The sequence below is a fragment of the Aulonocara sp. 'chitande type north' Nkhata Bay genome, linkage group LG9 (genome assembly GCF_057382095.1).
Source record: "Aulonocara sp. 'chitande type north' Nkhata Bay isolate Kocher_YH1m ecotype deep benthic linkage group LG9, A_spYH_male_GT1.1, whole genome shotgun sequence".
Classification (NCBI taxonomy): Eukaryota; Metazoa; Chordata; class Actinopteri; order Cichliformes; family Cichlidae; genus Aulonocara; species Aulonocara sp. 'chitande type north' Nkhata Bay.
The window spans coordinates 9338484-9364022 of record NC_141352.1 but is presented as its reverse complement, the minus strand read 5'-3'; the positions used below and the strand labels follow the sequence as shown (position 1 = coordinate 9364022).

General features: G+C 43.5%; 1 protein-coding gene across 1 annotated transcript in view; it reads left to right on the top strand.

Annotated features, from left to right (window-relative positions):
• Positions 1 to 18212, top strand: part of LOC147321599 (uncharacterized) — a 28021-nt gene extending 9809 nt beyond the window's left edge. The window contains exons 2-4 of the mRNA XM_086305734.1: positions 400 to 506; positions 13761 to 14609; positions 14983 to 18212. Coding sequence (XP_086161860.1) covers positions 489 to 506; positions 13761 to 14591 — 849 coding nt within the window. The 5' untranslated portion in view covers positions 400 to 488 and the 3' untranslated portion in view covers positions 14592 to 14609; positions 14983 to 18212. The remainder of the gene's footprint in view (positions 1 to 399; positions 507 to 13760; positions 14610 to 14982) is intronic.
• The last annotated feature ends 7327 nt before the right edge of the window (positions 18213 to 25539 follow it).

The following is a 25539-nucleotide window of genomic DNA, read 5'->3' as shown; positions in this document are numbered from 1 at the left end:
AAACAGAACATTTGCACAATAACTGAAACTAGCCCACTGAATGAACAATGGGCTGAGGTAAGTTCCTGGATCATTAATATGCAAATTCTCATGACCATTGGTCAAAGACCACTGATCAATGGCCATGACTACCATTGTTTCAGAGGGTGTCCGTCTCCCAAATCCACACTAGAAGCCAGTTCCACAGCAGAGGGGCCTGAAAGCTGAAGGCTCAGCTTTCTGTTGTGCTTCTAAATACTGTAGGAACTGCAAGTAAGCCTGCAGTGTGAGAGCAAAGTGCTCTAATGGGATAGTGTGATGCTATGAGATCTTTAAGCTATGATGGGGCCTGATCAGTCAAGACTCCGTCCTCTGTTCTTGTTTCACTGTGATGTTACAAAGATCTGTTTTGTGTCCCAGCTGATCAGCAGGAGGAGAAGAGTCTGACGGAGCACCAGACGAACATTTTCAACCATTCGGACTCAGCTCAGCCGCTACAGTGGACAAAAATGTCATCAACACAAAAGGTGAAGAACCTATCACTTTTATTGAAACTGTGCACTTCATCAGCTGATGCTTGTTTGTCAAGATTGAAAAGGATTCAAGAAGAAGTATGTCATTTCGTATGGTATTACCCAGGCTGAAATGAAAGTGTTTCTCACCAGCATCTACAGTGCAATAATCAATACAACTAAAAAGAAAAATGGTTTGACAAACAGTAAAAAGGCAGTAATAAATCACAACAATAAAAAGGGGTAAATAACATAAAATCTTAATTCATAAACAAACTCCAGTCCAAATAGTCACACTCATACAGGTAGCATCAGCCCTTTCACAGAAGGGGATAATTAAATTAAGTAGTGTGTGTATCTGGGGAGTATATTGTATGCTGTGTGTGTGTGTGTGTGGATAGGAGGCATCAGAGTATAGCTGTGCTAATAGCTGAATGTATGGTTATTGGGTGCAGTCCTGCTTTTCTGAGTCTCCCAAGGGAGTGCAGACACTTTTGTGCTTTTTTTGATAACTGCTGTTGTATTAATGAAGAAGGACGGTTCATCAGCAAGGTGCACACCCAGGAACTTAACACTGCTGACCCTCTCCACAGCAGCACCCTCTATGGTGAAGTCTGTGTGGTGATCTCTGCCAGACTTCCTGAAATCGATCACCATCTCTTTTGTTTTGTCCACATTGTTGGTGAGATTACGGGATCTACACCACACTTCAAGCTGCTCCACATCTATTCTATAAGTGGTCGTTGTCAGTGATGAGACCAACCACAGTTGTTGTCTGCAAATTTCAACAATATGATTAGCACTGAGTCTGGCTTACAGTAATGTGTGAGCAGACTGAACAGCAACGGGCTCAGGACACCCCCCAGAGGAAAGTCTGTGCTCAACAAGATGGTCTTTGATGTGTGGCTGCCCACCTTGACTGTCTGTTGCCGCTTTTCAAGAAGCTGAAAACCCATTTGCAGGTTGCAAGGTCCACGCCTGATAGCATCAGCTTTTCCAACTGCTGCAGAATGATCGTGTTAAAAGCTGAGCTGAAGTCGATGAAAAGGACTCTGGCAGAGGGGTGTTCTTCCTCTCCAGGTGTGACAGCATAACATGGAGTGTGGTAGAGAGAGGTCATCTTCTGTAGATCGGTTGGTCCTGTATGCAAACTGAAGGGGATCCAGGTCTATTTGGAGACTGTTCATGATGTGCTTCAAGACCAGCCGCTCGAGGCATTTACTCACAATTGGTGTCCCTTGTCATTGGGGGAGGGGGCTTGTAGTACGTAATGTGTTGGAAGCCCTGCCACAGCATCGTTCCTCACACTGTGTTGAGAAGCGCTCCACAGTCTGATATTGTTGTCAAGGGAGCAGACATTGGCCGGCAACTGTGTCCGTACGTCTGGCTTGTATTGGTTAGCAGCTAGCCTCGCATTAGCTCCTCTATGCTTACCCTGCTTCTGTATCCTATCACACCGCTTTCTGTGTTTCCTCCTGGGTGTTGCTCAGAAAGAAAAGAAAGAAAAAGAAAAGAAAAACAAACAAAACACCTGGATCACCTGTATGGAGAAAAAAAAATTGTGCAGCACGCAAGATAGACAGCGCACAATGTGCTTTGAGGCAGCAGGAAAGAAAGGTGTAGTCCGTGTCTGTGAACACCGGTGTGTACACCTGTGTGCATAGCTGTGTGGATCAGCATGCTTGTATTCCAAAGGTTTCTCCATGTAACGATCTGCTAGGAAGTGTGGGGAGCCATAGCGCCGTCCCCCAGGGTATGAAGCAGGTATGGAGGAGGTCCAGGCCCCAGATATCCAGAGGCCCCAGAGTACAAGGGCCCAAGGAGGACCACCAAAAGGGGGGGAACCGTGCCACCCTCCTGGGAAGAGCTGAGTAGAGCCCCAAACGAGAGGTCACCCAGCAGCTACGGAGCAGAGGCCAGAGGGGGTTGCAGTGGCGTGCCCGCGGGCTCTGTCGGCAGCCAGCTGCGGCAGAGAGGACCGAGCTTCAGGCCCAGAGGGCAGAGGCCTGAGGGCATCCCATCCCCCGGAAGGGGTCCAGCCGGGCCACAGGCGCCAGGCCCCGCCAATCGGCCACCAGGAGTGAGCCGGTACATACATGAGCGCCCAGCCCCAGACGACAAGGACCACCAACACACCAACGTCTGAGGGCATCAGCCACCGGCAGGGAGTGTGGTGAGGGGAGATAGGCCTCCATACTTAGGAGGGCCTGAGATGTACCCAGAGAGGTTGAGTCTAAGACCCAACCTGACATATAGACACAGACGAACAGGCGCACGCGGATACAAACGTGCATTCCCACCCCATGTGCACAACCAAATACTCGGCACTCACCCAACGTGTAGACAGACACAAATAGACACTGCACAGACAGTCGCACTCCCCAAACATACTCTATATCCCAGGTCCAGGTACCCCCGCCCCCAGAGGGGCAAGCCGCACCTAAACCCAGGAGATGTAACCCTTCTCTCTGGGGTGGAGGCAAGCGTACCACCTCCTTATCTGCAGTAGTAGGGAGGCCCCGCATCCCAGACCCCAATCTGACGGCCAGCACCTCCTCCCAGCGCCCCAGCCCTGACGTCTAACAGAACCGGGGTGAGTGAAGACCCAACACCTCCCTAAGCCCACTCATATGTAATGTTGCTGTGTGCTGTTCTAAAGTGCATTTAAAACACAGGAGAGCATGGTACTTGCTTCCTCTCAGAGAGCAGCACGGCTCTTCCCGAAAACCCTTAGTGTCTATATGCATTTAAAATTGAGGGTAGGGCAACAGCACCAGAGGTGGGTTGGAATACACAGACCATCCTTTGGATGCTATAAAACGTGCCCACCCCCAAGGCCCTATATGTATGTGTTATGTGAGAGTGTGAGTAATGTGGATGTCTAGGTTGCAGAATAAAATTGAGGCACAGGCGGCCAGAAGGGGACAGAGGGGGAGTGCCTCCCCTGCACCTTGGTGACATACCTGCACTCCAAGCCCTGTGCGTGTGGGTGTGGTAGAGCGGGAATAGGGAGGCAGCTTAGGATGGGGAGGGAAGAAAGGGAGGGGCAAGCGGCCCCTCCCTGGGGCCAGCTCCCCCGCTGACCCCAGTAGGCACCCCCACACTCTGGAACCCACCAGGGCAAGGGGGCCCAGGCCCATCCGGACCGGGGCCCGCAGCAGCAGCACCGCCCAGCCCCACAGAGTCCGGAGCAGCCCACCCGACTCCATCCCAGAGAAAACTGCACCCACCCCATCATCCAGTCATCTCCCAAACTACACAAGACAATAGACACCCAGGTTGAGTTCATTCTCCACCTCTCTTATATCGCTCCCCCCACGTGCAGAGTGAGCTCCTGTAGAGAGGAGACCACCTGCAAAGATATAACAGCCTCCCCACCAGTTAGAGAGCCCCCTAGTTGGGCCGATGCACCAGAGGTCCCCTACACTGGGGCTGAGCCCCCCTGCACCCACCCGCCCACAGCTCTGGCGACACAACAGCCAGGACCCAAGCCCCCAAGGCCCAGCAAGCACCCCAGACCGGGGGACGGAGCACCCCCAAGCCTCCACGCCCGTCCCGGACCCAGGCTACCAGACCAGTAACCAACGTCCGCCAGCACAGACCCTCCCCCATCTCTGCTGTACGCAGCCACAAGGGAAACACCATCTAAGAGCCCCCAGAGCCCCTAACCAGGTCATGGCCACATCCCCCGGGTTAGGCCCTCAAGGGAAAACGTCCCTAGGGACTCCCCAGACGCCCCAAGGCCATCCCTACCCCCGTATCCACCACAATAGCGAAGGCAGGACCAAACCATGACCCCCACCCCCACTAGGTGATGAAGTCGATCAAAGGAGCCCAAAGGGATTGATCAAATGTGAGGCTGTTTCAAGACGACTGTGATCTATTAGATGGTTTTTATATTGGTTAGAATTAAGATTATTTTTATTTTTCCAGTTAATGAGGACCATTTTCTTGGCTATGCATAGGGCCGTAAAAACAACGTGGGCTGTGTTTATTTCTGCAGTGACCTCATCCAAGTTGCCCAGCAAGCATACTAATGGAGAGGCTGGAATGTTACATTTCAGACACTTTGATAAGTCTTCACATAACTCACGCCAAAACTTCTGAACTAGTGGACAGAACCAAAGAGCGTGGATGTAATTGTCCGGTGTATTTGCTGTGCAGTGTGAGCAGTTGTTGGAAGGCGTATAGCCCATCTTGAACATCCTATGACCAGTATAGCGCACTCTGTGTAATATTTTGTGTTGTATTAATTGGAAACTGGGATTTCTGATCCATTGAAAGGTTTTTAAGCATATCTGAGACCAAAGGTTTGGGTCTAAGCTGATCGATAAATCTGCTTCCCATTTTGCAGTAGGAAGGGATATTGATTCATCTACTTTAGAAAGTGTTTGTAAGTAAAGTTTTGTAATATGTCCGGATTGTTCCAGATAGGTGTACGTTTGCATGGGATTAATGAAGACTCTGTCATTTTTAGAAACTCCCACCATGCTGTCAGAGAAGAGCTGATGCTGACGCTTTTAAAGCATTCATGTTGTTTGATGTTTGAGCTGATAAATGGTAGGTCTGAAATTTCTAGGTTATTACATAGGGCCTGTTCTACATCTATCCAAGGTTCATCTAAGAGGGTGTGTTTAAACCATCTAGAGGTGAACTGAAGCCTGTTGGCTAAAAAATAGTGATTAAAGTTAGGCAGATCTAATCCTCCTTTATCCTTGGTCTTTTGCAGTGTTTTTAAGCTGATACGTGGGGGTTTATCTTTCCAAAGGAATTTAGAAATATACGAGTCTAGAGATCTGAACCAATCTTGTGATGGCTTATTTGGGATCATTGAAAATAAATAGTTTATTTTTGGCAAGACCATCATTGTTATAGCGGCGACCCTTCCCATGAGTGATATGGGTAAAGATTTCCATCTAGCCAGATCAACTTCTACTGTCTTTAACCCTTTAAAGCCGGTCGGAGTGAACACGCTCCATTTTGCGTAACTATTTATAAATCCCGGTAGCTCTGCAACCAAGTAAGCTAGCGCAATAATTTTTTTTGCATATGAAACCGGAGGAATTGTACTTACATCTTATGCCATCAGCTTGTCCTAGGTCACAGTTTCCTTCCACATATAGCTTTGCAAAAACTGCATAAAAAGCGCTTGCAGCACCAAAAACAAAATATTTCAGAAACACGCTTTGCCGATCCGATGAGCTGTTCATAACACTTCCTACATCCATCAGCGTGAACTATCCCATGTCCGCCATGACCTGCCCGAAACCGGAAGTGACGTCATTTTGCGGAAATGTAGTTTTTTGCCATCAGGGCCTCATGAGCCTATACTGGTGTTTTTAAAAGTTATATTTGACTTTATGACTTTCTGTGTCATTTCTGGGATGCTTAGGACTCATATTGCACTGCTGGAAATAGTTTATTTTGATGCATATGCTGTTTTCTTTGCAAATTTGCATTATAATATTTATTTTCGTTTTTCCTACAGTATATGAAAATTGGTGTATTTCAAAAATAAAACTAAGAAGACACTCAAAATTAATTTCCTGTGGTGAGAAACTAGTTTGTGCAACTTTTTTGCATTTACAGTTTTGAGGGATATGCCTCTTAAATTTCTCTAACTAGAAATATATGTTAAAAAAACGATTTTCAATTTTTTTTGTAGTTTATTGTACTTTTTTGCAATTTATGTAATTACTATGCACTTAATGCATACATATTATTAAAATTTGGGCTATAATGGTTGTATTGATGTATAGCAACTTGAAATACTCCCAAAAATGGCACTACAGCATGTAAAACTATAATATAAGCTCTGGCGGACTTGGTTCTATGGTAGGTCTTAAAGGGTTAAAAGTGGGATGTGGTTTAATTTAGTTAATTCTGAAAGTTTAGGAGAGACATTAATACCTAAATATTTTATATTTCCAGATTGCAGTGGGGAAGGAGAAGAATTATGGAAGGAGCAATTAATCGGAAGGACTGTTGATTTTGACCAGTTAATTGAATAATCGGTTCAAGGTTCTTTATTTGTCACATGCATAGTTATACAAGTATAACACACAGTGAAATGTAGCCTGACACGCTCCTCGACATGTGCAAAAAAATTGGGGGGGGGTGTAGAGGAAAAACATTATATATATATATATGTAGTATATACATTGGGTGAATGTGCAGTAGTAGCAGCAAGCAGGTGAATTCTGTACATTAATATGAATAGACATCTGACTATTTTACAGGATAGACAATATAAACATATTTAAAATTAAAGGAATTGAAATGTACATTGTGCCTTGGTTTAGAGTGTCTGGAAGAGAGTCCTGTCTCAGTCAATTATAGATGATGTGAGAGGGCGGGTGTGTGTGTTTAGGGCACGGATGGCTTGGGGATAGAAGCTCCTCTTGAGTCTCTCTGTCCTTGCCCGGAAGATGCGGAACCTTCTATCAGATTGCAGAAGTTGGAACAGTTTGTTGCCAGGATGGGACGGGTCCTTCAGTATCTGCGCTGCTCTAGTCCGGCATCTCCTGGTGTAGGTGTCCTGAAGCAGGGGGAGAGCAATCCTGCAGCAGCGTTCTGCTGTACGGATCACTCTCTGGAGAGCTTTTTGGTCCTTCACACAGCTGTTCCCAAACCACGATGTCATGTTCTGTGTGAGGATGCTCTCCACAGCGCCTGTATAGAAAATCCTGAGGATCTTTGGAGAGACCCTGAACTTCCTCAGTTGTCGTAGGTGATACAGGCGCTGCCTAGCCTTTTTGGTCTGGACCTGAATGTGGGCAGCCCATGTCAGGTCTGAGGAGATGTGGACACCAAGATACTTGAAGGACTGCACCCTCTCCACTGGAGCTCCATTGATGATAATGGGCTTGTAGTCTCTGTGCTGACCCCTTCTGAAGTCCACCACCAGCTCCTTCGTCTTGCTGACGTTCAGCTGGAGGTGGTTGTCCTGGCACCACGATGCAAGATTCTTCACTTCATCCATGTAGGCCGTCTCATCGTTGTTGGAGATGGCACCCAACACCACTCTGTCGTCAGCAAACTTCACAATGGTGTTGGAGCCATGGGTGGCCACACAGTCTGAAGTGTAGAGGGAGTAGAGCAGTGGTGAGAGGACACATCCCTGAGGTGCTCCTGTGTTGATGGTGATGCTGTTGGAGAAGCACCTGCCCACCCTCACCACCTGAGTTCTGCCAGTGAGGAAGTCCAACACCCATGCACACAGACGGCTGTTAAGTCCCAGATCCCTCAGCTTTGTGAACAGTCTGCAGGGCACTATTGTGTTAAACGCTGAACTGTAATCAACAAACAGCATTCGCACATAGTTACCCTGTTTCTTGTCCACATGGCTGAGAGTGGTGTGTAGGACGTGGGCGATGACGGAGACACTTGAGAAAGAATTTATCAATGCAATTACCCCAGAGAGATTGGTTTGTGAGTTTTGGAGAAAAAGTAACACATCATCTGCATAAAGGCTGATTTTATGTTCTACATTCTTACATTTTATGCCCTTAATTGTTGTAGCCTTTCTAATTCCTGCTGCTAGTGGCTCAATAAAAATTGCAAACAGTGAAGGGGAGAGTGGGCATCCCTGTCTGGTGCCCCTCAGGAGACAGAAGCTGGAGGATGTTTGTTTGGTCATTTGTTCTGACACAAGCTGTTGGGGAATTATATAATATTTTTAACCAGTTTTATAGCTTGAGGGAAATACAGGGTCTTTGCCTGGTTTTAGTAAGAGACTGATATTTGCAGAGTTCATATTTGGTGGTAGTCTACCATTTTCTTTGATTTCCTGCAACATCCTGTGAAAAACTGGTGCCAGAATCGCCCAGAATTCTTTGTAAAAATCTATTGGAAAGCCGTCTGGACCTGGAGCCTTATTATTGCGCATACTTATCAGAGCTTCCTGGAGTTCACCTGGCATCAGTGACGAATCCAGTGCCATTGCTTGGGTGTCTAATAATTTTGAAAGAGTTATGTTGTCGAGAAATTGATCGATTTCATTTTTAGATGGGTTTATTTGTGGTGTATATAAAGTTTCATAGAAATCCCTAAAAAATATGTTTATTTTTTTAAGATCATATATTGTATTCTCAGATAAATCTTTAACGGCACATATAGTTGTTTTTTCTTTATTGATTTTTAACTGGTTAGCAAGAAATTGTCCGGATTTGTTATCGTGTTCATAATTTTGCAGGCAAAGTATTTGTACTAAGATTTTCGTCTTTTTATTAATAATTTCTTTTAATTCTAGTTTTGTTTTGCGTATTTTGTTTAATATTTCTTGATCTTGGTGTGACACATAGGCTTTTTCTAAGAATTTGATGTTTTTTGATGTTTTTTTTTCTAGTTCCTGAATATTTTTGTTTTCTTCTTTCTTCTTATGTGATGAGAAAGAAATTATTTTACCTCTCATCATGGCTTTCCCTGCTTCCCAGAGGACAGATGCTGATGTTCCAGGAATGTCATTAAAGCCTAAATATAGAGTCCATTTTTTTAAAAAGTATTTGATAAACTCTTCGTCTTAAAGATACAGGAGCATGATCGCTGACAGCTATAGGATGAATCTCAGTGTCTGAAATGTTACTCAGCAATGAGCTTGTGAAGAGAAAATTATTTAGAAGATAAAGAAACTCACAACTCAGATATCTATTTTTTACATGCGCATGGGCAGTCAACGATCCGATCTGCTTTGCACTGATGTGCACAACAGATGAGACACAGAAAAAGCGCCCAGGGCATCCTGAACGTCCTTTATTTATACTTAAAGCAAGTCTCCACAGCAGTAGGAGTGTCATGTATGGAACTCCTTAAAAGGAGAAAGAGAGGGGGAGCGCCAGTCTGTCCATTTAAAACCGGATGTCACCACATTCCTTTTACACATATGGCTTCAATTTCTCTCTCCCTGTGTTGGCTCCAATTCACAACCTCTTCTTCCTTTAAATGAAGCTACAACTTAAGCATAATCACAAAATTAAAAATCTTTCATCAGAGCTACTGAACAGAAAATAATCCAGGCGAGGTTTTTTTTTTTTTTTTTTGCACTCGTTTTTATTCATTTTCAAATTAAACCGTAAGTCTTTTTTGTAGATGGAATCTTATTTAATGCAACCACAAACCCAAACTCAAAGGGGTCTGGTGATGCCAACCTGTATGGATTGTTGCTAAAACAGTATTCAGTCAGAAGGAAAACAAACGTCTTCTTTCAGCCAGTCAGAGCTGTGCTCGCTGTCCAAGCCTTTTTGTTTCAATCACAAAAACTGGGCCAATCCTGGGACAAAAATCAAACACTGCAAAAGCCAAAAAAGAAAAGGTTAAAAACTGTATTTGGTGACTAATCATGTTTGATTCACCCCCCAGGTTTGGGAGCGGTTCTGTGGGCCGTAATGTGAATATTTAAGAAATTGGACAATGTTTCTGTTCAGGCATGATGCAAGGTAGTGCTCCTCCAGTCTGCTTTGTAGGCCATTTTGGAAGCAGCAGTCAGGTGAACAGCAGATGTAATTCCATTTTTCGATCTCCAGGCCATCTTTGAAGAAAAGCATGAATGGTGTGATGCCGAAAAGCATGAATGATGTGATGCCGACTCCATGGTTAAGTCGGTGGCGCCGCACCGACTTAACCTTTTTAACCTTAAAAAAGATGGCGCCGGTGCATGTGGCTTGCTGTCTATCACTGCCAGTGTTGGTTGTTTGTTTTGATTTTATTGACTATTGTAATAAATGCCAACTCTCTCTTGGTGTATGATCGCCTAACCGTACTGGATCTCCGACCTTCTGCCAAAGGCTGGGCAAAGTGGAACCAAGCTGGACATAAAACTTTGCCCCCGCTAATATCGGAGATCCCGGCTCACCTGTGCCGTGTTCCAGATCCACCACTCCGGCAAAAGTGCTGACGCCGGGGTCGAAGGGCTGGCTTCCTGGTGAAGCTGAAAGCTTCTTTAAGGTATTCTCTTAAGCCCTTATCCAGAAAACAAGGAGCGGTGCCAAACTTCTGTTTCTCTCGGCGATCGTTGGAACCTGTCTGTACCTGGCTGGTACCTGTCATCTGCCTGGATGGGATGTTCCAGTCCCGCCGGCGTGGTGTGAATCTGCGGAACCTGCGGCCTCTGTGTCGGGCTTCTAGGACGGCTAGTGACGGGGATCCGCCGCTTACCGCCAGGATTGGCCTGGTAAATGCTAGGTCCCTAGCGAACAAAACGTTTATCCTGAAGGATTTCTACACATCCCGAGGACTGGATTTTCTCTGTGTGTGCAAGACGTGGCTGAGCGCTGGGGAGTGCAGCCTCTTCTCAGATCTTCTACCTGGCGATTGCTGTTATTCTAATTCCCCACGTATGTTGGGCCGAGGAGGAGAAATAGCTACGATCTTTAAAAGTCATTTTAAATGTAAGAAGCTATCAACCCCGTCGTTCACCAGCTTTGAACTGTCTGTTTGAGTTGGGCTGCTCTCACACAGTGTTGTGTGCGGTGGTTTATCGGCCTCCAAAATACAATAAGGACTTTGTGTTGACTTTGCTGACTTCTTGGCTGAATTCCTGCCAAAATATGATCGTGTTCATATTGTTGGGGATTTTAATATTCACGACTGTTGTCCTGATATGCCCATGGCGAAGGGCTTTTTAAACCTTATTGATTCGTTTAATCTGGTGCAATGTGTGACAGGTCCCACACGTGAACGTGGACACACACTTGATCTTGTTTTATATCATGGCTTTTCTGTTTTTAACATAGATTTGTGATGCTGTGTTTTATGACCACAGTCCTGTGATGTTTGAAGTTCCTCTTGCCTGTGCCTCAGTTAAACCTCACGCTGCTGTTCAGCACTGTCGTGTTTTAACTCCTCCACTGCTGAACACTTTTCATCAAGTCTCTCCTTGTGCTCGTGACCTCTCAGTCTCTGTTTCCTGCTCTGCTGTCTTTGACAGGTTTGAGCATGTGACTCTTTCCTTTTTAAAGGAGACTGTTGGTCGTTTTAAGTCTGTAGGGTCTCCAAATGATGCCGTCCCTCCTCAACTTTTAAAAGAGGTGTTACCTACAGTTGGTCCTTTGGTTCTTGAGCTGGTAAACCATAGTCTGACTGTCGTCAGGTGTCGTCCCTAAAGATTTTAAACATGCAGTAGTCAAACCCCTGATTAAAAAACCTGCTCTGGATCCTACGGTTCTTGCAAATTACAGGCCTATCTCCAAACTACCTTTTCTTTCCAAAATTCTTGAAAAGGTAGTTTACAGCCAAATAATGGCCTTCCTGGAAAAGCAAAATGTGTTAGAGGTTTTCCAATCTGGTTTTAAAGCCTTTCATAGCACTGAATCAGCCCTTTTAAAAGTTTTTAATGACATATTTTTAGCGACTGATGCTGGGGACTGTTTTGTTCTTGTGCTTTTAGATTTGATAGCTGTGTTTGATACCGTGGATTATGCCATTTTATTCTCTCGTTTGGAGCACTGGGTGGGCATTAGGGGCACAGCACTGGAGTGGTTCAGGTCCTACTTGGCGGGGCGAACTTTTTTGTGTCAGCCTCGGTGACTATGTGTCGTCCTCCGCTCCCCTCTTGTGTGGTGTCCCACAGGGCTCAGTTCTAGGCCCCCTCCTCTTCTCTTTATATCTGCTTCCTCTTGGTTCTGTACTGAGAAAGCACGGCATTCCTTTCCACTTTTATGCTGATGACTGTCAGATCTATGTCCCTCTAAAGAAAAAAGGCAGATACCTCACACAGCCATTACTTCAGTGTCTCGATGACATTAGGGCTTGGATGTCTGTTAACTTTTTAAAATTCAATGATAAAAAGACCGAGGTGATGGTTTTTGGCAGCCCCACTGAGACCCCCAATGTGTATGTAAATTCCCTGGCACAGTATGTTAAGCCAACTGTCACAAACCTGGGGGTCAAAGTGGACTGTGAACTGAAGCTTGACAGTCAAATTAAGGCAGTGGTAAAATCTAGCTTCTTTCACCTCAGGCAGCTGGCAAAAATAAAGCCAATTCTTTCACGGCAGCACTTTGAGACAGTGATCCACGCCTTTGTTAGCACTCGGCTGGATTACTGTAATGCACTTTATATTGGGGTGAGCGCATCATATATTAGTCATCTACAGAGGGTGCAAAATGCCGCAACTCGTCTTTTAACTGGCACTCGAAAGTTTGAGCACATTTCCCCTGTTGTAGCTTCACGTCACTGGCTGCCCATTTCTTTTAGGATTCATTTTAAAATTCTTTTATTTACTTTTAAAACTCTCCATGGCCTAGCTCCATCTTATCTCTCTGAGCTGCTACAGCCTTATACACCCACCCGCTCTCTCAGGTCAGCTGATCAGCTGCTCCTGAAGATACCCAGGACTGGGCGTAAACTTAGAGGAGATCGTGCTTTTGCTGTAGCAGCTCCAAACTGTGGAACGAGCTTCCTTTAGAGATTAGACAGGCCACTTCTTTATCTGTTTTTAAGTCACTCTTGAAAACCCACCTCTTTACCCTGACCTTTGACACCACGTGAGATGTTGGTTTTTATTTTTATTTTAGTTGTTTTTAGGTGATTCGATGCTGTTTTATCTTGTTTTTGTTTTAATATAGGGCTGTTTTAATTTTATGTTTTATTTATTTATTTAGCTGCTTTCTGTTATTCTATTGTTTTAACTTATTTTCTGTACAGCACTTTGTTCCTGTGCTGGGTATTTTAAAGTGCTTTATAAATAAAATTGGATTGGATTGGATGGGGCCAGGTAAGCGGCCAGAGACAGCTCCATAAGGAGTGGGTTAGCTAAGCCAGTTTTGTCGGTGCTGTCCAACGTCATGTACTGTTCATAGCTGGGTACAGTGATGCAGGTAGACAGAGGTTTGCCACATGATGCACTTAGCTCTCAGACAAAGTTTGGGAACATAGGAAGGCAGTTTTTTGATATTGCGGGGTCCAGTTGGAGGAAAAAGCCTGTGAACCGCGACAGCTTCTGAGCTGGCAGAGGAGAGGGCTAGTCCACCTGCAGCTTCTTAGCTGCACAGTGAATCAGGGGCTGACTGCCGAAGCAGTGGCGGCACATTGGGGCTGTGCACACGTCATCACAGATAATCTGCCTTAAAGGCGTGAATAAAGGTTTCCTCAGCCAGGACACGTGAGGGCATGATATCCCATAGCACGTGTGTTGTACCGAGTGTATTGACTGAAAAGGAACTACTTCAACCTTTGGTTTAAAACTAGTGTTAATAGAGGAAATTTGAAGGTTGAGTTTGTTCCACGACTGCATTTCACTCACTGCCTCTGTTTGTATCTCTGTCACTGCAGGACCAACATGGAGCAAGAAGTCAGCGCTCTCAGGAGGCCGACAAACCTCACAGAAGAAAGGAAGAGAAAACATACAGTTGTGACTTGTGTGGAAAGTCTTTTCACTGTTCGGGAAACTTAGAAAGACACCAACTCATACACAGTGGAGTTAAAACGCACAGCTGTGAGTTGTGTGGAAAGTCTTTTAACCGTCCTGGAAACTTAAAAACTCACCAACTCGTCCACAGTGGAGTTAAAGCCTACAGCTGTGAGTTGTGTGGAAAGTCTTTTAACTGTCCTGGAAACTTAAAAAAACATCAACTCGTCCACAGTGGAGTTAAAGCGTACAGCTGTGAGTTGTGTGGAAAGTCTTTTAACCGTCCTGGAAACTTAAAAACTCACCAACTCGTCCACCGTGGAGTTAAACCATACAGCTGTGAGTTGTGTGGAAAGTCTTTTAACCGTCCTGGAAACTTAAAAACTCACCAACTCGTCCACAGTGGAGTTAAAGCGTACAGCTGTGACTTGTGTGGAAAGTCTTTTACCCACCCTGCAAGCTTAAAAACACACCAAGTCGTCCACAGTGGAGTTAAAGCGTACAGCTGTCACATTTGTGGAAAAACTTTCCGCTGGCTAGTCAGCCGAAACAATCACCTACGCATTCACACCAAAAATAATGTTTACTGCTGTGATCAGTGTGGTAAAGCTTTTGTGATATACAAAAACTTACAACAGCACATGTTTACCCACACTGAGGAGAGACCTTATAAATGTGACCTGTGTGAGAAGACTTTTAAATCTCCACATTACCTCAAATCACACCAAAAGATTCACAGCAGAAAGAAACTCTAAAAGTGCAGTTACTGTGAGGTATGTATTTTTCTTTTAACAGTTTTACAATTTTATATGAATGAAGTTTAATTTCAAAGCTTAAAAGTTTTAAAAGCTCCTCCCCTTTCTCTCTATCTAACATTCACACTCCAATGGATGCATCGGAGAGCAGGTTGGAGTCAGTATCTTGTGGGATGCAGAGTAGAGCATCCAGGGGTTTAATCACCAGTCTTCCCATTAAGTAGATTACCTACAAATGAAGACTTAATGTTGCCCAGTAAGCTGAGTGTTATAATGTAAACAGTAAGATATAATTGGACACTGGCACAGATACTCCTTATTTCAGGCGCCATTAAAAATAAAAATGTTGAGAGAATTCCCTGACTTCCACTGTCTTTGTGTCTTTGTTTAGAAGCAGAGCGACACAGATGGATCCAGTTCTCAACCCTGTCGTCACTGTGGTAGTGGAAAGAGTTTCTCTGTGACTTTTGTGGAAAAAACTTTCAATCATCAAGAGAACCTAAACAACATCAACTCAGACACACTGGAGACAAAACGAACTACTGCAAAGAATGTGGGAGAGGCTTCCCTAAACCAAGTGAATTAAACCAAAATTAACTCTGTCACATGGGGTCAAAAACCATCTCTCATTCACCACTGCGGATCATCTTAAAGTGCATGGAAGAGTCCACACAGGAGAGAAACCATACAAATGCAGAAACTGGGAGAAAAGTGTCTCGCTGTCAGGAAGTCGTAACAAACATGAACGTACATACATGGAGGGGAAACTACAGCTGTGACCAGTGTGACAAATCAAAACATTTCACACCCATTGATTTTGAAAACCTTCAATATGAACTAAAGCCATCAACAGGATGTGAAACGACCACTGATGTGACTTTATATCCAAGAAAAAGATAAAAACTCAAGCTGATCTGGGTCTGGGTTGTACTTTGGTGTATTACCACCTTAAACAGTTTGATCTTTTTGTGGTTTCATTGACTCAGTTATGTCAGATTTCCTCTCTGTCCTGGTCTGGATGCTCATCTGTAAAGAAGTAAAACTCGGATGGTTCAGTGGTCTCTAGCAGCTGATTAGTGAGCCAGCACTTCTGTGTATCATGCAGTTGTGCTTCTTTTCCTCTTGTGTCGACTCAGCTCAGTTACTTGGTTAGAGGGTTCCACATATACAAGAATCCTTCCTGGAATCGGTTTTTTGGTATGAGGTGTTCTTGGGAAGACGTCACACCACCACCACTGTGTCAGGCTGTTCCTGTGATCTTCTTTTAATGCCACGTGTAACGGGAATCTCTCGAAAAATTACAGCTCCAACTACAGCTGTTGTTAGATGTGAGATGAGCCTTTCTGTTGTTGAATCTCTCCCCCCATTGAATCTCTTATTGCTGAATCATGACCTCTGACCTTATCTAAGCTAAGTAAGGCCTGCAGGTCTTTAGATGATGATCTGGGTTCTTCAGTGACCTCCTGGATTAGTCATCGATGCACTCTTGCAGTATTTCTAGTCAGCCACTTGCTCCTGGGAGGCTTGAGTACTCTTCCATTTTTCCTGTAGTGTGGATAATGGCTCGTAGTTCGCTTGAGTCCCAAAGCCTTAGAAATGACTCTGTAACCTTTTCATACTGATGTCAGTGACTTTGTTTCTCTGTGTGAGGTCTTTCAGCCAGCTTCCATACATGGTCAGGTTGTTTTTCATACCTTTTTACCCTTAACAAATGAAACCATTTACAGACTATTTTCCACTGACCCAGGTAACCTTTGTCATATTTCTTTCCTTTTTGATCATCTGAAACATTCAAATGTTGAGTCCTTCAGGTGTAACCTTGACTGTTTTCCCAGTTGCAGCTTGCAGCTAGGCTTAATCCTTCCTCTTTATACTACTGCTTAGCCACAACCAGCTGTGACAATGTTTATGGCTGGTTTGGTTAAAGTGCCAGTTTAGTAAATAGGAGAGGGCTCTCAATCCCACCAGTGCATAAAAACGTGAGTTCTCTGTCATTGCTCACTTTCTGTAAGAATGTCATGGCCCTGGGTCTTTTGACCCAGCGTTTTGTGTTTTCTATTATTGTGATGTATTTTGGTTCTGGTTTTCTCTTTCTTTGGGTTTTGGTTCTGTTCTTCCCCAGTTTAGTATTTAGGCTTTTCTGCCTGTGTATTCCTGTGTCAAGTCCGGATTTCTTAGTCTGTGTCTTTGCATGTGTGAGTTCCTGTTTTATTTTGTAGGTCTGTGTCTCTCGTCAGTGTTTCTAGTTTCACTTCCCTTGTCCCGTTATGTCCAATTACTCCCAGCCGTGCCTCCGTCTGTTTCAGGTCTGTTTTTGTTTAGCTTTTCCCAGTTTAGGTTACTCGCTGCTCTGTTTTTTGTCACCCTCGCCTTTGTTTGTTATCTCACTGTCAATAAAGCTTCCTCACCTCAGTTGTGCTGCATCCTGGGTCCTTTAATAACTTACACCTGGCTCGCGTCGCGAACCCTGACAAAGAAAGCATGTTATCCTCAGGCAGAGCTGCAGACGATCAAGAATCCATAACTACTGGATGGTGGACGTTTCTCTAAGCAGACAGTCAGTTCTTGGGATGCCAGCTGGATGTAGTTTCACAACCTTTAACTTAATCTCTGTGTGTTTTTGACATCTTATGCTCTGGTTTAACTTTCAAACAACCTGATTAATGAAAGCACATCAAATAACTCCTGTTTGTCATCAGCGGTGGCTTTAGGATCATCCTCACCTGCTCATGGTTGCAGTTGTTTATCGGTTGAATTGGCATTTCCTTTATAGTGTGATAAGATGTTAATAAGCGTATAAAGCTGTAAAGCCTCTTGAGTGACTTAAATCGCCTTTCTTCCTCAGTGTGATGCTCAATGTGAACTGCAGGTCGTCTTGATGATGTCTATATGCCTTAACGCATTGAGTTTCTTCAATATCATTGGTTAATTAGATATTTAGATTGATAAGCAGCCAAAATTGTGGACCTACTAAAGTGACCAGTGAGTATACAGTCTGGTTATCATCGTGTTTAACTTTGTTCACATGCACTGATGAATGAACAGCTGATGGCTGTAGCATAACACCCACTGTAGAAAACGGTATTCGTTATCAGGAAACATTAAATGCTGAGTGTTTCCTCCCCACTACAGTTGTGATATATCTTCAGGTGTCAGAACTTCTCACAGTCCTTCAATCATTCCACCAAAACACTGATGCTGAAATACCTGACACATCCCTGTACAGCACAAACCCCCCATAACCATCTAAATTAAGATTTTCTTGTAATAAAAGTAGTAAAGGGAAGAAACTTTCAACACTAGAACAGGAGGGGTCCTTTTCACATCGGACTAAAACAGCAGCTGTAATTTGTATTTACTCAAATGACTTCAGGTCTGCACAGACCTCCCCTCACCACCTCCTGAGTACCCAGGAGAACACCAAGGCGTTCGTATATAAAAGCCACTTCACCAATAACTGGTTTCAGCTTTTACCTTGTGACAGGAATGTTCTTTCACCTCAAAATGACTTGATACAAATCATGAGACACATGTTTGACAGATTACACAATAATTTTATAAGCAAATTGACATTTTAAAATATTGTAATACTATCATATGTGAGAAATAATTCCTACAATAAAGACTGAGCTGCTTAAGACTGAAATCATTGCTTTTGTGTTTTGTGTAATGCTCTCAAAGTTACTCAGAGTTCTCTATGAAAATTATTTATTCAAGCTTTGTATCCCATTATGCATTACATCTAAGGAAGAAAATGGAAAGGTTCGAGTAATGCCAAAAAAAACCTCTCTTTTGCTGATGATGTATTGTTCCATACCTCAGATTTCATATACAGAGAGTAGGGTGCAGTGAAGGATTTTTCCTGTCCGCAAAATAAACACACAGGTGCATTTAAAACTTTGATTTCTCTGGATGAGTATTACAGTCTTTTATAGTCTTTATTTCAAGAGGTGTTTAGGATAAATGTTTTCAAGGAATTCCCTGACTTACACTATCATTGTGTGTTTAGTAGGGGTGCAACGATATTCGTATCGATATTGAACCGTTCGATACAGTGCTTTCGGTTCGGTACGCATATGTATCGAACAATACAAAATTTGTAATTTATTTTATCAACTTTCCTTCTGACGATGCTGTCTGTGTTGAGCGCTCAGTGAATCTGAGTTCGACTACTCCGCCTAGGCTGCACTGTCGAGCGCAGATTCACTGAGCGCTCAACACAGACAGCATCTCAGAAGGAAGAGCGCAGGGCAAGCTAGCGAGACAGAAGTTAAGCTCTCCTTGCAACATGGACCTCCCCCACCCTCATTCAGATCTGGTGTTTGGAATTATTTTGGTTTTCATGTGACGTATGACCCTGAAGGTAAGCGAGTCATGGACTAAAGTAAAACAGTATGTTGGATGTGCCACGCAATGCTCAATTACATGGGTGGGAGCTAGTGTGTTAGCGCAGTTAGCTCGTTAACGTGTTGGCCATCTAGCCCCACGCACGAGGCGATCGGCGGTAGCTCGTTAACGGAGATTTGCCGTGTTGTGGCGTTAAGGTCAGATTAACCTGAAAGCACTAGTGGGAACACAACGAATATGACTGCACATTTACGCCGACATCATCCTAGTGCAAAGACAAGTGGAAGCAGACAAAAAAAAGCAAGCATGCTACTAACTTTAGCCGAGTCATTTAGACAGCTGTTAGCACATGATTCTCCTTATGCTGCTGAGAATATAGCCCAGAAGAAGCGGATAGTATAGCTTTTATTTTGGAAAGAGCCATTTCTCTGTAATAAACTCTCTTTTCCAAAGATGAGTGAATCCTCAATCAGATACAGGGCTTGCAATATCGCAAGGAAAAATATATGTCAATGCTTTTGCATTCTTTCAGAAATGTAGCTGGGTAATTATGTCATTGGCATCGGTGAGCCACTGTCAATATGTGACATATTGAAATCGTGTTTGAATTTGCGCTTGTTTTTTTGCTTTCACTTTGCAATCGTGCGAACTGTGTATAGAGAGCAACAGCACTGATCTGTGAGTGATGATAATTTGTGCACCAATTCCTCTGACATCGTCTTATTAATCGTTAGCTTACTATGCAAACATGACAAGTGAAATCTCCCGCAGCTTAAACATGTGAGAGGTTGATCGCGCAGAGAATCGCTGAGCTTATGTGAGTGCGTGTGTAAAAGCAGCAGGATATATATTTGACTACGATGACCTGGATGACTGAGAACCTTCACAGACACAGATATATTATAGTTCTGCTGAGCCAAATAAGACAGGTCAGGGTGAAGAAGTGACAGCCAAAGAAAAGCTTACCACAAAACGGAGAAGTTATGACAAATCAGACTATAAGGCAAAAAGAAAGTGCAGCTTTATGGTTTCATGGACAAAATAATTTCTGTGTCTGCAATATGACGAGCTAAATAACCAGGGCTGCACATAAGTGGTCCGCAGGTGCGCATTCGCTGTCAAAATAAAAAAACACGCACAAGGGTTAGGGTTAAATTTAAAAACTGTACTTTTGAGTTAAAATATATATTTATAATTTTAATAAATGACAAATTAAAAAGGCATGAACATTTTTTTTGTATCGAAAAAATATCGAACCGTGACACCAAAGTATCGAACCGAACCGTGAATTTTGTGTATCGTTGCACCCCTAGTGTTTAGCAGACTGAAACCGATGGATCCGGTCCTCAACCCTGTCATCAGTAGCGGTTTTAGATACAGGCGACATGGGCGGTTGCCCAGGCGGCATTGTGGTGGAGGGCGGCATCACGGGCATCAGCAAAAAAAAAAAAATAATGCTCGTATTGGGAATGGCATAGGCACTGATCGGTTTTCTTTTGCCTATTTGCTGGGAGTAAGGGCGCCCTCCGTTTGCGAGGTGCGCCTGCTGCTTGCGGCACAAGGAGGAAAGGGCGGAGCGGCGAGGATTCTCTGGCTGGCTGGAGCAGCATCTAATAACCAACTCGCAAAATAAAAACAAAACAACAAACACGAAAACACCAGACATTATGATACAGACTTATAATTTGCACCGATGTTTTTCAAAATTCTATATGCGAAAAGTGAGCGCGAGAGCGCGAGAGCCCTCGGTGCGCCTGCTCGCTGCTGAAGTCAAAGTAAACTTTAATGTCATTTCCGCCATTATGGATTCATGATTTGAATCCTGGGTTGTGTGAAATCCCAGAAATAAACCTTAGACAAAGTGAATCTGTGAACTAAGGTGTAGGTCTGTTAGGTTATGTTGTGGTGATCGTCGAGTTGGTGGATTTGTGTTCATTCTGGAGTGCAAAATTAAAACCAATGTAAGATGGACAAGAAAAGTTCAAAGCCATCAGGTGCTCAGTTTAGAAAAAAGAGAAAAGAAGAGGAGGAGAAACGAGCAAAAGATACAGGTAAGCAGATGTGTGATTGGATGATGGCAGGTCATCCTGAAACAATCAGTGATGCCATTGTAAGTTCATAGGAGACGTTAAACTCGTAGTGAGACTCCTGCTTATCAGGGATGTAAATCCTTAGGTGACGGCCAAGCAGAAAAGCACTCTCCGCCTGTGAGCGAAAACCCCACCCTTTCCTATTGGTCGAAAAATGTACCATGTCAACCAATCAAGAAAATGATATGGCAACATGGCATTTAGTTGTTTAGGAAAAGGGAAGTTTTAGGAGTGACAGCGTGTTTTGAGATATGAGGGATTTGCGACATTTAGCGCAAATCTTGTGTAGTTAGTGTGTAGTGTAGTCAATTGCCCAACATTGGTCATTATTTACTGTGGTTTGCAGACAGAGAGTTACAGGACTCTCTCCCAGACCACAGACTCATACTCATAATACAAGTCAGAGTTATATAAAGAAAAATTAAATTAAAAAGAAAGTTGTGTTTTCAAAATTGAAGTTCAAGTTATTTTTACTTCCAATAGTGTTAACATCCTACACAGGTCATGAACAAGATTGTTTTTAAGTTTCATTGTAAGTGGGCTAAAGCATTTAATTAAAAGTAGTCTAACATAAATGTAAATGCTGTAATTTGATTATTTTAATAAACATGTAACTTGGATGGATTCGATGCTGGCGTGACCACAGTGCACACGTCTGCTGTCGCTCACAGTGGTCCAAGTGTCCACTCAGGGAGTTTGTGTGTTCGCTCAGTGTGAGGGGAAAACTCTTAGGAGGCAAGAAACACAGACTCAAAGATGTTTACATGTACATGGGCGATGCCCCAGCACTATCTGTCCTGTGTGCACAACAGATGTGACACAGAGAGAATCGCGCGGGCTCTCAGTACATCCTTTATTTATACTCAAACAAGCTTTCACAGCAATAGGTGTGGCATGTACAGAACTCAATAACAACTCCTTAAAAGGAGAGACCGTTAGCTTATGTGTTGAAACAGGAGGTAGCTTTTTGGCTGTCACAGCACATTTTTTCTGCACACCATGTCTCACTCCCTTTTCCTGCTCTTCTTCCTTTAAATGGAGCTACAAATAAACATAACACAAAACTCAAAATCTTTCAACACTTAGACACATGAAAAATTAGAGGGAACATTGTTTGTGATCATTTCCAGTGTTTAGTGATCTCTGTGCCTCCCTTATATTTGGTCTCTGTGTTTCTCAGTTGCTCCGTCTCCCCTGTCAGTTGTATCCCCTAGTCAACACTGTGTCTCAGGGTTACGTTTCCTGTTTTACTTTGAAGGTCTGTGTCTTACATGAATGTACTGAGTTTCACTTCCCTTGGGTCTCATCATGTCTGATTTCTCCCAGCTGTGCTCCCCTTCTGTGTCTCATTCTCCTCGTTATTCCCCAGTGTATTCAAGCCCTGTGTTTCTCGGTGTTGACGTTACGTCCTTTCTCATGTTGTGTGTCTGTTCCTACATCTCCCAGTGTATGTTTTGTTAGATTTTGCCCAGTTTAGGTTTTGTATGGTTTTCTCTGTTCAGCAATAGAGCTGCTTTGTGACTTTCAGTCCCGCCTCAGTTGAGTCAGTGTTTGGGTCCTTTTCCTGCCTGCACACAGCCATAACATGACAAACCGTGTGTTAAGTTTGCCTTATGAAAACTACGGTGGCCCTGAGAGGCCAAACGGACTGCAACTTCAGAAAACACTTGCAAAAAGAAAAATGCTGCAAAAAGAAAAGCGCTGCAAATGCACACAAAGCACAACGGAAATGGGAAAAAAGACAACAGAAAGCTTCATTTCTAAGGCTACATTAAACATTATCTTTGTTAGAATTACCTTTGAATGTATATTCCAGATATCTGTAGTATTATTAGAATCATGAGATTACAACACATTTACCTCTCCTCCACTTCTTTGAAGCGTGTCCCAGTCCTAGCGCACTGGTTAGCATGTTTTGGTTCGTGCAGCTGGTCCGTCGAGTTATTGTCTCCCCAGGAACATTTCCGTTGTCTTTTTTCCCATTTCCGTTGTGCTTTGTGTGCTTTTGCAGCGCTTTTCTTTTTGCAGCGTTTTTCTTTTTGCAAGTGTTTTCTGAAGTTGCAGTCCGTTTGGCCTCTCAGGGCCACCATAGAAAACAGTTTGACGTGACAAATAAAAGGTTTGAGCTATGATTTCACTTCCTGTATTTCAGAGTGTCGACCCAAACTTTCAGAGTCAGAATATTTGATTAATCTCTGTTGCTGCAAGACAGTAAAAACAATCACTGAATTAACTGGATTGGATAAATTATTATAGTACAAAGTTGCAAACATCACAAACAGCTATAATATAACAATTAACTACATTATTTTTTATTTTATTTGTTTATTTATTTTTTGCCTGTCCTGTTCAGTTCTTTAGCAATCAGAATTTTTGTCTGAAGGCCAGGAAAGATGCCCAACGGATGTATTTTTTCAAGTGGAGAAAATATGCCAATGCCACATTGTTCCACTTGATTGATCTATATTATCATTGTTTATTTATTTTTTAACTTTCTTTTATTTCATTTTCAAATCCAAATTGTATTTTAAGTTATTACAAGTTGGACAGACAACAATACAGAAAGGGAGAAATAAAACAGAGGGGAAGGAGGGACAGTAAAATAAGATTTCTTTGGCTCTCGGAGGAGGTGGACCCATCTTTCACCCTCTCCCTTCCTTATCTTCCCTGCTGCTGCTTCTATGTCTTTGTCTAGTCTCATCTAACTCTAGCCTTCAAAGAGTCTCTCAGTCATGTTCTCTAAAACCTAAAGAATTATGGATTTGATCGACTGGTCCCGTAACAAAATTGACACCTTTCTGGGTTTGAGAGAGCTCAATTGTCCCGCAGACAATGTTTGCTACCGGATACTCGATGGTCGGTTGCGTTGTGTGTCTGGCTACACTCTCGATGGAGGACATTGAACGACATCTACCAATTTGGAACCACGATAAGAGTGTTCTGGCTGATTGGAGCTGTCTCGGACCTGGCTTATCGAAGAACAAGAAGCGGTTACAGCTGTTCAAAATCCCATAAGGCTGGCCGACATGACAGACAGGGCTGTGAGTAAGACTCTGTTATTGAACAAAATATGGATAAGGTCTTGGAGAAGCTCATGGCTGTGCAATATATCTATATTGCACAGCCATGAGCCATAGATAACATCTTTGAGAAGAAGAATAGGAATTAAGAGAATTGAGAGAATTGGTGACCAGTGATAAAATTTAGACCAACTGTAAAAATTGGATGCAGTTGTTCGCACTCAACCCAAACATTCACCATCTTCACTCATGCGGCTATCTAAGGTCGGCTAAGGTCGAAGCTGACTGGAACAACAAAAATTCTCCATGATAACAGGATTGTTGACAGAACTCTTTGTCCCTCCTTCAAGGCCACCTGGGTCCACTGGAGACTGTTGACCTCCGCTCAACCGGGTGTGGTGACACTTTCTGTGAGCTGAACACGGGATACACACAGACACATGCACGAAACATGTACACTGATACTGATACGTACTATCACCCTCCCTCCCCCGAATGCAATGCCACATCCCATGCTTACCTCCCATCTGATGTGGACGCGGAGGCGCGATCGAAGATTGCAGCAGTCCCAGATCCAGCTGTACACACTGGAATATTCTCCCATGTTGCTTAATTTTGTTTTATTGTTTTATGGTCTAATGATGTCTGTGCTCGGAAACTCTGTTTTCTAGTTTCCATGCACCCGTGCTTGCTGCCCTCTCGTCTCCACACTCCTGCAGGAAGAACACAGCCGTAAATACTTCACACTATGGCAAACTCACACTAACTGACATCTAACTGGGAAACTGACAGGAAGTCTCACGCAACGATCCAGCATCGGAGAGAACTCAACCACACTCCTAAGTAGCTCTCCCGATGAAGCTTGACCAGCTGCACACACCTACACCCACAAACAAGAAAAACAAAGAAAAAACAAGGGACAGTGTCGTGGAAAATTTAACAATAACCTGCGACACACCCAGTGAGCTTGATTTGAAGTGGGTTTAATAAACACATTGCAATGTGGAGAGAGCATCCCAGTGAAACACCATCTCTGAATTGTGGCCACCGCCCTTACATCTTATATACAGGCACACAGACAAAGAACATTCCACAAACTCTTACATGTTGGCCCCTCTCACAGGGGGGCTATACCTCCTCCCTCACAGAGAGAATTATGACCTTGTTTTCTGCTTGGCCGTCACCTAAAGATTTACATCCCTGATAAGCAGAAGGAGTCCCACTATCTGTTTAACGTCGCCCATTACAATGGCCTCACTGTGTTAACTTTCCACATGTATGTAAACTAGTGACAGGAGTGCTCTTACTATAGTAAAGTGAGAAAGTGATATTACTATAACTAATGTAATATGATTAAATATGTGATTAACGTATGAGAAAAGAAATCTGCCACCACAACAACAACACCAAATATACACATGTCCATAAACTATTCAAGAACCCCGGGTACCCAGACGCAGGTAAAGTGTATTTATTAAGCGCTTTTCATAG